Raw genomic sequence first — 13689 nt, 5'->3', positions numbered from 1 at the left:
TCAGTTTTAAGGTCTCCACATTTTGACCTTATTTTCCTTTTATAATAAAACATTTTTCTCTGAACAAGTTTTTACGTTTTCATAGGTGGGAGGGGGGTGGCTCTAAACATTTGATAAAATGAAATGGGAAATAATTATAATATTATTGTTTTAATTTTTAACCCGAAACAAATGGAGAGACTGAAGAAGCGCAGCTCGTAATATCGTATCGCGAGGCGAGCCTTAAACGACAGCGTATAACCTTTGTAGAGTAGATAGTCACTCAAGTATCAAAGAAGCACTCCAAATGGCCAAATATCAAGGCGCCAAAACCAGGGACCTGATCCAATCCCATTTTGTTAGCTGGGCAGGCAGGCAGGCAGAGATAAGAAAACTGAGTGAGGTAGTGAGCCGAGACTGAGCTGAAAGAGAGTCACTCACTCAGCAGCTACATCATTTTAACCATGGCCACGGCAGTCGCCAACTGCTGCTTCTCTGTTCTCACCTCCACCGTTAAATTCCGTTGCTGTGTTTCTTCCCAACGATATCTCGCCACGTCGCATCATTCCATTGCTTCGGTCACTTGTAAAGCCGTCGTCAATCACAAGAGACGCCCTTCTTCTAATCGAGATAGAGAACTTGTAAAACCCTATTCTATCTCTCTCTCCCCCTTCTTTATTTTCATTTTTTGCATTTATAAATAAATAAACGCACTTTCAGTACTGGATTAGAATCATAATCGACTGTCATTTTAGTCAAAACCCTAGGAATTCTAATTAGTTGAGCAAATTCAGCTCTCTAAGTCATAAGTAGGAACTATCTCTGCTTTAACACAGCTAGAATTGATATTTTTTTTTCTTTTAAAAAAGAAGAAAGGTCAAAATTATCCTGTTTAACCGATTATTTTGTGAAATCTTGGTTTGGTTGTGTTTAGAAGGAAGGTGTTTCACAGAAGAAATCTTCGAGGAAATCGAAGGACGAGAGGTCCTATATACTCGATGATGATGATGGAATCAGGGGTAAAAGGAAAGCAGGCAGATCCCAATCAGCGGCTTTTAAGTCATTCGGAGGGCAAAGAAAAGATAAGAATGAGTCTAAGTTTGATATGAAGGAACAACAGGTGTGATTCCATGCTCTCCTTTTTCCCATTTGTTGCTTTTAGTAATTTAGATAAGTTTTTTTTATTCATCTCTTGATTCAGGTTGAGCCACAGAATCTTAAAGATGCAGCTTTTTTAGATGCAGTTGTCAAGGTGATAATTTTTTCACATTTTACTCCGTTTCCTTGCAATTTTATGTTCTGTCATTTCCTGTCTTTTTGACATTCAATTGATGGTTTAGGTCCTGTGATTGCTAATTTAGTCTTTGAACATGCTACGTTCTATTAGATGTAGATGCTTGCAGATTCCATCTATTTGTTAAGCTCCACGTTAATCATTATTAGCAATCTGTGCTTCATAATTAGTATAGTTTTCATCAGGATATTACTCTTGTATTCGTTACTAAAATTGCAATGAGTGACTAACTAGATATGGGACAATCCAATTGACACAACTATCTTACAGTCCATGAATGTCCTACATAGTTTTAGAATTCAACATGAGTCTTGTCCAAAGAGCTAGATAATGCATCAAAGATGTCTAGGATATTGCTCTCAGCTACTTTAACAACTACTTGGAGGAGAAATTCCTTCTATCTTGATAGATGTTGATACAGTCATAACCGAGTAACTGGGCATATTATCACAAGGGTGCATTTGATTGTTTTTCTTCTTTTATATTCCTCGGAAGCTTGAGGTTTGGGAGCAGCAATTATTGCTATCCAAACTAATATGTGAAGCTAAGTTTTACGTCACCATTTACTAATATTCTCAACTGTTGGTTCTCAATAATATGCCTACCTATTTCAATTCCTTGATACAAATTTGTAGAATTGACTTATTTTTTCCTGCATGTCCTTGCACTTTGCTAGAAAATGTTTTTTTTTTTTTTTGTGTCTAGGTCTACTGCACCCATACTGAGCCTGATTATTCCCTTCCCTGGCAAAAGCAAAGGCAATACACAAGCACAGGAAGGTGAGTTTTCTGAAATATTTACATGTTAGGTCTTCCATAAATTTCTTTTAAGGTAATAAGAAATTCTTGGTCGCAGCAGGCTCTGTTAAGATGTATTTCTGTTCATATTTCGTTTCTGCTGTGCATGCTATTTATTGAATCGACATTGTCTCACAAATTGATTTCTTCATTTCTTTACTTGTTTGTTATGCAGTGCTTTTATGATCGGCAATGGAAAGCTTTTGACAAATGCTCATTGTGTTGAACATTATACACAGGTTATTTCATGCCTAAACTTTCAATCTTAGTTTGGATTTTATCAATTGCCTTTTACCATAAGTGATCAAACAACAAGAAAAGCCCTCAAAAGACCAGAACATCTAGGTAGCTATGTTTAGAGATAGAATAATAGCAAATCAAAAGGACTAAGTCACTAATCAACAGCCCTTGAGAACTCTGGCCATCCCTTTTCCATTTGATAGACATGCTAGAAAGTGCATGATGCATAGGGACTGGACATGGGGATATATATGGAATACCGGCTTGGAATTCCTATAAGAGCACCCTGCCACTGGTAGAGACTTGCTCAATACAACCAAAAGAATCATTTGTGTTTTCTTCAGTTTGAGACATGATATTTAGGTAAAGATTGTCAAATTAACTTTTAAAAATTCCTTTTCTGATTGCAGGTCAAAGTGAAGAGAAGGGGAGATGATACCAAATATGTGGCTAAGGTACTTCTTTATCCTATGGAAGTTGCAAGATATTTTAATGATCTTAATAGCTCAGTATCTATACCCTTTCTTTTTTAATCTTTTTCCATATTATTTAAAGTCCCAAACCATAAATGGAAGTGATAAGGGTGTGTTAGATGTACTTTGAGAGCAAGTGTACATAGATCTTGAGAAAATTGGATGAAAATCCCAATATTAATGAGTTTCAGTGGATCTGTTTGAAGTTATTTTTTTTTTGGAAAAACAAAAAGCATCTTTTATGAGAAGCATAGTGTGGAGAAATTGGTGTCTGCTATGACTCCCAGCACTTTCTTACTAGCAGTTGTGCCTGCCATCTTTGGAAACAAACGATATGATTTTTTGAACCTGTCACTAGTTCTCAAAGTTCTCATGCTTCTGTTGACATGGTATTCGCTATAGAACAAAGGAAACAAACCAAGGCATGGATTGATCTTGCTTGTGAGACATACAAGGTATTGCAACTTACTTTCCTCTCAGTGATTTTGTACACAGGTACTGGCCAGAGGAGTTGATTGCGATATAGCTTTGCTTTCAGTAGAAAGTGAGGAATTCTGGGAAGGAGCAGAACCACTCGAGTTTGGATGCTTACCACGTCTTCAGGTCAAATTACCCTTTCACTTAGGGTCGCAGTGCCCTCTCCCCTCATGTTTCTTAGGTCTACAGACCTTTTTGTCCTAGCATTTGCAACAGCCCTAAATTATCACACCCCGTTAAATGATTGTAGAAACTATAATTTTGGTGCTACTTAAACCTGTATCAAATGTTTTTGGGCTCATTAGAATAAACCTTTGGGGTTCATCGTAGCAGTTCTTTGGAGTGATAGTTTAATTTACTGTTCACGCTGAGGTCATGTACTTTTCCTATGAAAATGCAGACTGATGCCCTAATTCTAATTTATAAGTTTCAAATTGTTTTGTATGTACTTCTCTTTTTGAGAGTCATTTTCTGCTGCATTTTAAATGGGCAGGATGCAGTAACAGTTGTAGGATATCCCCTTGGTGGAGACACCATTTCAGTGACAAAGGGGGTTGTGTCTCGTATAGAGGTTTGATTACCCATCATTGAAATCATATGATTGTTCATCTATTTCTGACATGTCTATGATTGTCTGTGTGATGTTCTCCCTTGACCAACATGTTTAAGCTAATTGTCTCTATCATGCTATCAAATTTATTATTATCAGGTTACATCTTATGCGCATGGATCATCTGATTTGTTGGGCATTCAAATTGATGCAGCAATAAATCCTGGTTAGTATGTATATATGCATGTTCTTATTTATTTGTCTATCCATTCCGTGTGTCAAAACTTCTCCAGGTTATATATTTGCATTTTGGAGATTGCATATATCTGGGTGCATCACTTTTACAACTCTCTATGGGTGTATGCATGTGTGTTTGTCTGCATCTTTTATTTATTTCAGGGCTTTAGTCCATTCTGTGATAGCTACTGCTTATACTAGTTAGTTATAGGTAACAGTGGTGGTCCTGCATTCAGTGACCAGGGGGAGTGCATTGGAGTAGCATTTCAGGTAGGTTCTCTGGCTAGCTGATATGCACCAGTTTTCATTTGGTCTTAGAATTATTTTTCCATATGACTTCTAAGAATGAGGGTTCCCCCAGGCAGTTTCTTCTTGATATTACATCATGTTTATAATTTTCTTGTTTTTAAACAATAGCAAGTTCTCCACATATTTTGCTGTTGATTTAGCAAACAACTCATATTCCATTTGCTGCATCTCTTTCCTTGTGACATTTTCATGAGACATTTCTTTTAGGTATACAGATCTGAAGAGGTCGAGAATATTGGATATGTGATTCCAACAACAGTTGTATCTCATTTTCTAAATGACTATGAGAGAACTGGGAGATACACTGGTGAGATACTTTTTTGCATATGTTTATATGGTGTATTCCTTGTATTGTCTATGCTGTGTTCTGGCATTGAAACTCAATGTGTAGAATTTGAATGTTGACAAGCATGAAATGCATGCCAATTTTAAGGACCAAGCTTCCTCTAAAAATTTCATGCTCTTATTTTGACCAACATCATATAGAACTACTAGTTATCAAGTTTGTGCAAAGGTAGTAATGGCTTCTTGCTCGTTTTGGCTCTTCAATAACCACTTTTAACTTGCTAGTTTCATGTGACTATTATCTTACCCTTGTTCTTTAATAGGTCCCTGCAGGCTATTCTCTGGTGTAGATACTCTTAGTTCTCATTTGTTGTTGTGAAGGTTGTTGAGAGTATTTATAGACATATATCAGTGCCTTGGAATGTTCTGAATTCCTTTTGAATCTATTTAGTAACATTTATGATATCACTTGTTGCTTTCTAGATTAACCCATTGCTCTGCTTTTCTTTTCACGTACTGGTACCTGATTGATTTTTGTAATGCAAACCTAGCATGTACCTTGGTCATGCAGTTGATTTGGGATTGTCCCAATAAAACTCCTTTTGCCTGACTTCTAGGCTTTCCTTCCCTTGGTGTGTTGCTGCAAAAGTTGGAGAATCCAGCATTACGTGCATGGTTAAAAGTAAATTCTAATGAGGTATGCCTCTTTGTCAAGCACTTTTTTTTTGGCTTTCAGATTGTCTGGCATTGTTCATGTAATTTGTAATTTTTTCTAGTCTTTTTTTTTTCTTTTGAAACTATGGATGTGCTTTTTTAAATTCAAGGTAACACAAGTTTAACTTTATGGGCGTGGGGTGGCATTACTATGGTGACTTGCTAAAACGAATTCTGAGTACTGGAGAGTGTTTTTTTTTTTTGTGAATATGGGTGGTTTGCCAATGGGTGGATCAAGTTAGGTTTGGAAGGATAATTCAGCAGCTAATGCGAGGTTGCTGGAGCAGATCGAGTAATGATGGAGGTGGAAAGTGGTATTGGAGGTGGTTAACCGCATGGGGAAAAAGTGAATTTTGAAATGCAGCTGTGATTTATGGGACGGTTGGTTGTTGTTAGTTTATGTCAGTTCAGTGTAATGAGAGCTAAAAAGTTTAGAGATGTTGTGGGGAAAAAGTGATTCATGTGGTTGTATACTTTCAGCAATATTTTTGGGTTTGTGAAAAGAGATGAAAATCTCTATTTCAGGGGGATGAAGTATGGAGGATTTTTGGGTTAAAACTGTACACACTGACAGTTTTTTTCCTCGCCCCCTTATGAGTTCTCCACATACTGATTCTGCATATAGTTTATGTGATGTATAGTCAGCCTTCTTTGTTACCTCATTCCTCTTGCTTTAGCGAATGGTTAGCACCTCCTTGGTACCTAAACTAATAGACATTTATAATTACCTTAAAAGTGAAGTACACTTTCATATTTTCTCTACAAATTTCAAGCTTTACTTATCATGTGATTAAACAGTGGTATCATTTTGTAGATTGTTTCCTGTATGTTGCCAGTGTATGGAACATTCTGCTGAATGTTGTGAAAAACTTGCACATTTTCAATTAGTAGAGAAGGGGGAGTTTTTCAATGTTCCTGTAAAAATGGAAAATGGGGGAATCAATTCATTTGTAGCCTTTGTTTGCTTTCTTCAAGTAATTTGTGAAGCATTCAACCCCCCTCAGTAACCCCCAATTGGTATATCCGGTGAAAGTTATGTCCTTGCAACTTCATAGCATGAATCTGTCAAGCAGTTCCCTTATAATATCTGGTTTGTGCAGGGTGTGTTGGTACGAAGAGTTGAACCAATCTCTGATGCTAATAGAGTCTTAAAGGAGGTACAGTGGCCATTAGTGGCTTCAAAGCTTGCTCTTTTTGAATATCCATGCTGCATTTTTTTGGTGTTCGGACTGCAATAGGATTAAGGAATACTGAAGATAGAAGAAAATGTAATAGCAATACTTATGTTTCATAAAAAAGCTTCCTAATAATGCCACACCAAAAACCAACTCTAGACAGGCAATTTTATTTTTACACAAGATTCAGTCCTTGTGTGAATTGTTAGTCCTCATTTTCTTGCATTGGTTAGTAGTGTGATTTGATTTATGAATAATACTAAAAGCTTGAATAAGTAATTTCTTCTTGAGATGGATTTTCCTTTCTACCTCTAATTTTTATCTGTTGAGAATTTTGATTGTAGTTGTTCTGTTCAGGGGGACGTGATTGTGAGCTTTGATGATGTTAATGTAGGATGTGAAGGAACAGTGCCATTTCGATCAAATGAGCGCATTGCATTCCGTTATCTTATTAGTCAAAAGTAAAGGGCTTTAGTTCAACCATTATTTCTTTATGTTAGGCTTTGATTTTTTTCTCAGTCTCTTCATAACCTTGTTTGAGCCTATTCTTTAATATCCAAATAGTCAATGTTCTTTGGGCTTCATGCTTTTTTGTATGTATATAATGGTGTTTCTAAACAGATTCACAGGTGATGTAGCAGAGCTTGGCATAATTAGAGCTGGTTCATTCATGAAAGTTAAAGTAGTTCTTAATCCAAGAGTGAATTTGGTAATGCCATTAGAATCTTGGCTCTACATCATATATGAGTTGATTTATCAGATTCATATATCAAAAAAATTGGATTGTTATCTTCTTGCTTCAAGGTTCCATATCATGTTGATGGAGGTCAGCCTTCGTATTTAATAATTGCTGGTTTGGTGTTTACCCCACTTTCAGAACCACTGATGGAGTATGAATACTTCCAAGCACTCAGTAATGTGATTAATCTGTTAATTTATAATAGTATTCTTGCTGTAAGTGATAATGCTAATGCAAGAGATTTTGTTCCCCTGTTGACAGGGAGAAATGTGAAGACTCTATAGGGGTAAGTCCCATGACAGGTTGCTTTAACACCTTTTGCATTGGTCACCAATACACTTTCATAGTTTTTAATTTGATTGGTTTTATCTTCCTTCAGTTGAAACTGCTAGCAAAGTCACGTTATTCTCTGGCAAGGTTCAAAGGGGAGCAAATTGTTATCGTATCACAGGTAAGTTTGCAGATGCGATGCTACTATCTCGTGTGCTTTAATTACAGTGGCAAGTTTTCTGTACTTATTAAATCTTTGTTTTACTGAAGGAGGATCATATCTCATTGCCAAGATTCTTGTTTTATTGAAAAATTTAATGAACTGTTGGCATATCTCGGTACAGCACTGCCTTGATTATTTTCATTCTATTGACAGGTCTTGGCAAATGAAGTCAACTTTGGATATGAGGAAATGAGCAATCAACAGGCACGTTTTCTATAACCAGCAACAACTGTTAACTGCACCTGCTTGCCATTATTTGCACACGTACTAAGAAGAATAAAAACTTGCAGGTTTTGAAGTTCAATGGAACTCGAATAAAAAACATCCATCACCTAGCACACCTTGTTGATTGTAAGCAGACTGCCCCTTCTCTGTTTTTTTGTTCCTTACTCCTTTTTCACATTTGTCCTCATGTTTTTGTGATTTTAATCAGCATGCAAGAACAAATATTTAGTTTTCGAGTTTGAAGACAATTACCTTGTTGTGCTGGAGAGAGAAGCAGCGAGTGCTTCTTCATTCTACATTCTCAAAGATTATGGAATCCCATCTGAACGATCTTCTGATCTATCTGAGCCATATGTGGATTCATTGGAAGACAACCAAGCTGCAGTTCAGGATTTTGGCAACAGCCCAATTTCAAATCTGGAAATTGGCTTTGATGGACTTCTCTGGGCATGATACCAAATTGGGAGGTCAATCTGAGTTGAGCTCTATCACGGCACTCAATAGTTGGGAAGGATGGTTATAACCTCAAAAGACACCAAACTGATAAATGCCATGCTTCTGCTCATTTTTCAAGGTCATTACACGAGCTCATTTTCTGGTGCAATCACATGATCATGGTCTTCCGTTCTTTCCATTCAATTATCCTTTCATTCTGTTTGGTTGGCTGGGCATTCCCAGATAGATAGATTTTAACCAATTTGCATGTTTAGACATCAATTAGGCAAAAGCCTAATTACTGAAGGGCTCATTTTTCTTGTCAGCCTTGAAATTATTTGATGTAACGATTAGAAAAAATGTGTAATTAAATTATTTATTGTTACATTTGACGCGGCATATAATACATCCAGTTTGCTACCGGGAAGATAAGTTTTGGGAGACTGTCTGTTTTGGGCTTTGAATTACTAGCAGGGGATCGTGGGTTTACAAAACCGGTCTGTCTCCGATCTTAATTGCTCTGAAATGGTAAGTTGATTGAGAATAGCTAACTAGGAAAATGAAACGCACAGGTGACATATTCACCACTACTAAAGCAATTAAAACCTTTCAAGAATTAACTATTTAGATATTAGATAGTGGTTGTGAGATTAAGATCAAGACCGGAGATTTATATGGTCATTAACTTCAAGGCTTGTGAGATTAGTTGAGGTGCGTGTAATCTGGTCTGAACATCCATGTTAAACTAAAAAAAATAATTAAAAAAAAACTTTATAGGACCTTCAAACCCATTTTTTTCAAACAAAGTCTCATTTTTTAAAATTTGTTTTTAAAATTTAAACCTTATTTAATCTATTGGGCTAATTCGTGTTTTCTGATCAAGTTATTATACTATTATTAAATTAAAAAATAAGTAAAAAATAAGAATATTTAATTATTATTTTTAAATATATAAGTTTAAGAATAATACATTTTACATTTTATAGTCTTATTTACTATCAATTAAATATAATATAATAAAAAGATAATCACTCTTTTATACACTATTATCAAACACAATCATGTCTCTCTCTCTCTTTTTTAATTATTATTTCCATCTTTTTAATTCAGGGCATTAACCAAAAGCCATCTAAATGAGTGCCTTGATATCGTTGACTACATTCTGTGCATCCGCGCTCGCTCCATACAAACCTCTCCTTGATAATCCAATACAATACAAACCGTCCTTCCCCTTCCAATGGTTAGGGTAACTTGGCTTTGGAATCCCATCTTCATTCAAAAGGTAATCATCCCCCTGGTCAAAACAACTATAATTGGTCAAAGCGCGTAAACACATGCAGTATTTCCATCTCTTTATGCTGACTGATTCATAAATAGTGAGGTAACTTTCTGCTGGTTTAATAAAGTTACCCACCTTGAGCCACTTATTCGTTGATCTCTCGAAGCCAGTACAAAAAACAATGGTGTCAAAGGGGTGTGACTTGCCATTTTCAAATAACACCTCATTGCCTCTTATGCTTTCTAGTGCGGGCAAGACCTGGGCACACAAAAGCCAAAATTCACGAGCTTAGCATCATCATAATCATCTGTCGGCATACACGCAAGCACAAACACAGTCAATTATTAGCCGAATGGAACTTTCTGGCAATACAACATGGTTTTGCAGAGAACTTTACTAGACAAATGAAGTAATTTCCAAGTTAAATGTGTCCAAGGTGATCCATACGCATTATATAAACTCTTATGATTTAGGTGAACAAGACGACAAATCTTTAAATAGCATGATGATGATGATAGTTGTTGTCATCCATTCATGGAACCAACTGTTGTCAACAGCTGCATAAATTTGAGATCTCATTACTTTTGTGTGCAAAAAGAGGAGTTGAGCACGACAGCACGTCATTGACACCAAATTAGTAGCAAATTGATTGCTGATAACTAAGTTAGAAGCTACCAGAATGATTACTGAACCCATCATGTGTGTGTGTGGGACTCATGGTAAACCGGATTAATGTAAGAATTTCTCCGTTGTGAGCCATTTGTTTTTGGGGGTATATGTAAGGACTTGCTAGCTAATTAAGCCGAAAATAAATCCATTACTTGCTCTCTCTAATTCATACATGTATAACATACCTGGATCTCTCCGGACTTGATTTTGTTGCAGGTACCGACATCGAAAACTGGATACTTCCCGTAAGCAACTTTCATGAAAAATGGCCCCTCTTTTGGTCTCTTTATCCCATGCTTGCTTAAGTCTCCATAAACAAGTTTGCTAAGCATCACCATAACTTTGTCCACCATGCCACATGAAAAATACTTCAACATATTCAATCCCAAGTATACCATCTCCCTCGATAGAATGTGAATCTGCAAGCATGAACATGGGTCCAATCATATACAATTCATTAATTTACACATACTAGTTAGTTATCATAATTTGAGATCGAACCATTTTCTGAAAGAAGAAAAAAAAACGGAGTATTAGAAAAATTTAGTAATTTATACTCGAAATAAACAAATTAAAGATTGATCGAGCCAAATGCTAAGTTACCGGACTGCGGATGGCGATTGATGTTCTTGCACCATGGTTTGCGAGGTCTAATGCAATTTCCATGCCAGAATTACCAGACCCAACAACCAAAACATTCTTATCACAGTAAGTCTTTCCATTTTTGAATTCTGTAGAGTGAAGAACCTCTCCAGTGAAAGTGTTCAATCCTTCGAACTCTGGTATAAAAGGATTGCTCGTTTCTCCACTAGCCACCACCAAAAACCTCGCAGAGTATTCCTCAATCTTCCCAGAACTCACATTTCTAGCCTTAACATTCCATTTCTTGGCTTCTTCATCGAAACTCGCAAACTCAACACTTCTCTGGTACATGGGACTGATCTTGAAGTGGGAAACATAGTCATCTAAGTATTGTAAGAACTGATCTTTTGGGACATACGTGGGGTATGAGTCAGGAAATGACATGCGAGGTAGCTCGCAGAACTGTTTTCTCAAGTGAAGGCGTAGACGATCATATGAGTATTTTTTCCAAAGAGAGGCATAGCAATCTTCTCTTTCAAGGAGTATGTGAGGGATTGAATGCTGGTTTAGGCAGGCAGAGGTGGCTAAGCCAGAGGGACCAGCTCCAACTATGATTGCAACTGGATCTTGCATCTTTTCGGGGAATGAGTGCGCCCTCTTTCGATCTCGTTTCCTTTGATTTTCGTTCTCGAGAAACGATAGAACAAGACAAGGTTGTTGGATAAGGAGTATGGAAGAAAGCACAGAGATCGAGTGGCTTTATATGAACACAGATTAAATTTTCTTTGAATAGCACTCTCAAAAATGGAAAAGTAGCACAAAATAAGGAAATAACACAGCCACATAAATTAATGCAATTTAATACGTTATTGAGCATTATATACAAGTTTTTTAGTTTAACTTAAGATTTTAAATAAAACTTGTCCTCTACCAACCAAAACAACATAATTTTGATGATTTAATTAAAAATATAAAAAAAATTGTATATTAAAAAAAAAAGGTTGCGTTGTTATCAATAATATCTGCTATTTTCTTAAGAACAAATTGAACCATGCTAGTTTCCTTTTTTTTTTTTTTTTGAAAAATGCTATTTTTCAGAAAACACTCCAAAAATTACTACAACTATTAGATTATTATTTTTTAAGTTTTTGAGAGAATTAATCAGTCCTCAACTGCAGTTTCTAATAAATCAGTCCCCAACTTTTAAAATCATCCCCAAGCTTTCTATAGTTTAACATATTCATCCATTTGTCAGTTTACATTACCATAAATTCAGAAGAACTAGCTAGTTACAAAACTTGGAGCAAAATTGAATTTATAAACATCATTTTTATAATTAAATTATTTTCTAACATTATATTTCAAATATATGACCAAAAGAAAGCATATATAAGCTGAAATTTTTTATTATGTAGAAAAAAGGAGAGAATTTCGTTGACTGATTGATGCATGATATTGTTCGTCTAGTAATGATTTAGATATCCAAAACACAACACTGGATAAAATTAGTTTTTTTTGTGTCTTATTAAGCTACTATACTTAGAACATTTGGAAAATTTCATGTATCTTCAGTATATATGTATATAAATAGTGATTTTTTTTTCCAATTCAGTCTTCTTTTTAATATATATTTTTTAATTTTATCATTAATTTTAACAATTATTCGGGTTGCTTTTGGAATGACCAAGTCGATTTGATCACATCGAAACAATTTCCACACGGTATAATTTTAAAATCGGGTTAGACAAGAAATTTGATTGAAATGCTTTTTTTCCTATTAATTTTATTATTTTTTTACTCGTATTTTTTTTACCACTCAAGTGGAGATTGCCTTTGGACTAGCCAAGTTGATTAGGTTATATTGTAGCAACTTACATACAATTTAATTTTAAATCTGGGCTAAACAAGAAGTTGGGTTGGGAAGGTTTTTTTATCAATTTTATCCCCGGATATTTTTACTGGTCAATCGAGTTATTTTTGGAACAATTAAGTCGATTGAATTACGTCATGACAACTTCCACACACGATTTAATTTTAAATTCATATTAGATAAGGAGACAAATTATAAGATTTTAAAGTTGATTTGCTGAGTTTAATTTAATAATAATACTAAATAATTTTCTAAAACTTGAATTTTTTTTTATGTTAATTGTTTTTCAATCCGTACTACAGTTTGTCCAAAGATTTGAACTTAAAAAATAACAAAAGAGCTGACCTCCTTAGTCACTGTACAGATTTCTTGATAAATATCCTTGATCGAATTGATAGTGCACAGATTTAAAATTATCCTGCATTCCCTTCATAATATGATAAAATATAGTTGTTTCGCAAGGGCGGGCCGGCGGCTTCCTAATCAGTTGATCGTTGAAACAATTCTGGAATAGTTCCAAGAGAATACCAAAATCTTCAGCAATTAGCGCAAGAAAAAAAGATTAGGAAAAGAACTCATCAAGCATTAGGTATTCTCTTGACCTAGAAAATCAACCCATCAAATGTAATCCAAAAATAAATAAATAAATAAATAAGAAAGCCACTCACGTTGAAAAGGCAAGCTTCGTCTAGGTTTGGATTTCTAAAATCCAAACATGGAATGAAGAAAAATCTCAATCGCCCACCATATATATCAAGCAAAACATTCTTCATCAATTAAAACTAGGAGAAGTTTATATAACAAGCATTAAAACATGGTTTAGGTCGACAAAATTAAATTTCCAAATGCATATATGTCGACATAAGT

General features: G+C 35.4%; 2 protein-coding genes across 3 annotated transcripts; one reads left to right on the top strand and one right to left on the bottom strand.

Annotated features, from left to right (window-relative positions):
* Positions 1-274: 274 nt before the first annotated feature.
* LOC133692064 (protease Do-like 2, chloroplastic) lies at positions 275-8854 on the top strand. 2 transcript variants are annotated; one of them, XM_062112739.1, is made up of 21 exons: positions 275-620; positions 917-1099; positions 1181-1231; positions 1979-2052; positions 2246-2309; positions 2721-2765; positions 3279-3386; positions 3754-3831; positions 3970-4036; positions 4259-4317; positions 4564-4663; positions 5259-5338; positions 6456-6512; positions 6888-6991; positions 7152-7239; positions 7335-7420; positions 7531-7555; positions 7649-7720; positions 7916-7966; positions 8053-8113; positions 8196-8854. In XM_062112739.1, exons 1-21 carry the CDS (start codon positions 444-446, stop codon positions 8438-8440), a joined length of 1875 nt encoding a protein of 624 aa, XP_061968723.1. In that variant the 5' UTR covers positions 275-443; the 3' UTR covers positions 8441-8854. The 2 variants fall into 2 exon arrangements, with proteins under 2 accessions (XP_061968723.1, XP_061968722.1); XM_062112738.1 differs by having other exon boundaries at positions 276-620; positions 914-1099.
* Positions 8855-9336: 482 nt separating this feature from the next.
* On the bottom strand, positions 9337-11781 carry LOC133692065 (probable indole-3-pyruvate monooxygenase YUCCA10). Its single transcript, XM_062112740.1, has 4 exons — positions 10974-11781; positions 10556-10789; positions 9837-9959; positions 9337-9716 (listed from the first exon to the last, which is right to left on the bottom strand). Exons 1-4 carry the CDS (start codon positions 11583-11585, stop codon positions 9552-9554), a joined length of 1134 nt encoding a protein of 377 aa, XP_061968724.1. The 5' UTR covers positions 11586-11781; the 3' UTR covers positions 9337-9551.
* Positions 11782-13689: the final 1908 nt, after the last annotated feature.

The sequence above is a fragment of the Populus nigra genome, chromosome 4 (assembly GCF_951802175.1).
Source record: "Populus nigra chromosome 4, ddPopNigr1.1, whole genome shotgun sequence".
NCBI classification, from domain to species: Eukaryota; Viridiplantae; Streptophyta; class Magnoliopsida; order Malpighiales; family Salicaceae; genus Populus; species Populus nigra.
Note: the sequence above shows the minus strand (reverse complement) of the source record. Positions and strands in the feature narration are given on the sequence as shown.

What these genes read in the sequence shown, in the direction of transcription:
- LOC133692064 (XM_062112738.1), top strand. Translation starts at nt 444, where the DNA reads ATGGCCACGGCAGTCGCCAACTGCTGCTTCTCTGTTCTCACCTCCACC. An exon ending in CTAATCGAGATAGAGAACTT is followed by an intron (nt 621 to 913) that starts GTAAAACCCTAT and finishes GGTTGTGTTTAG; the next exon opens with AAGGAAGGTGTTTCACAGAA. An exon ending in GGGTTGTGTCTCGTATAGAG is followed by an intron (nt 3,832 to 3,969) that starts GTTTGATTACCC and finishes TATTATTATCAG; the next exon opens with GTTACATCTTATGCGCATGG.
- LOC133692065 (XM_062112740.1), bottom strand. Translation starts at nt 11,585, where the DNA reads ATGCAAGATCCAGTTGCAATCATAGTTGGAGCTGGTCCCTCTGGCTTA. An exon ending in TCAAGTCCGGAGAGATCCAG is followed by an intron (nt 9,960 to 10,555) that starts GTATGTTATACA and finishes TTGTGTGCCCAG; the next exon opens with GTCTTGCCCGCACTAGAAAG. An exon ending in CAACGAATAAGTGGCTCAAG is followed by an intron (nt 9,717 to 9,836) that starts GTGGGTAACTTT and finishes TGTTTTGACCAG; the next exon opens with GGGGATGATTACCTTTTGAA.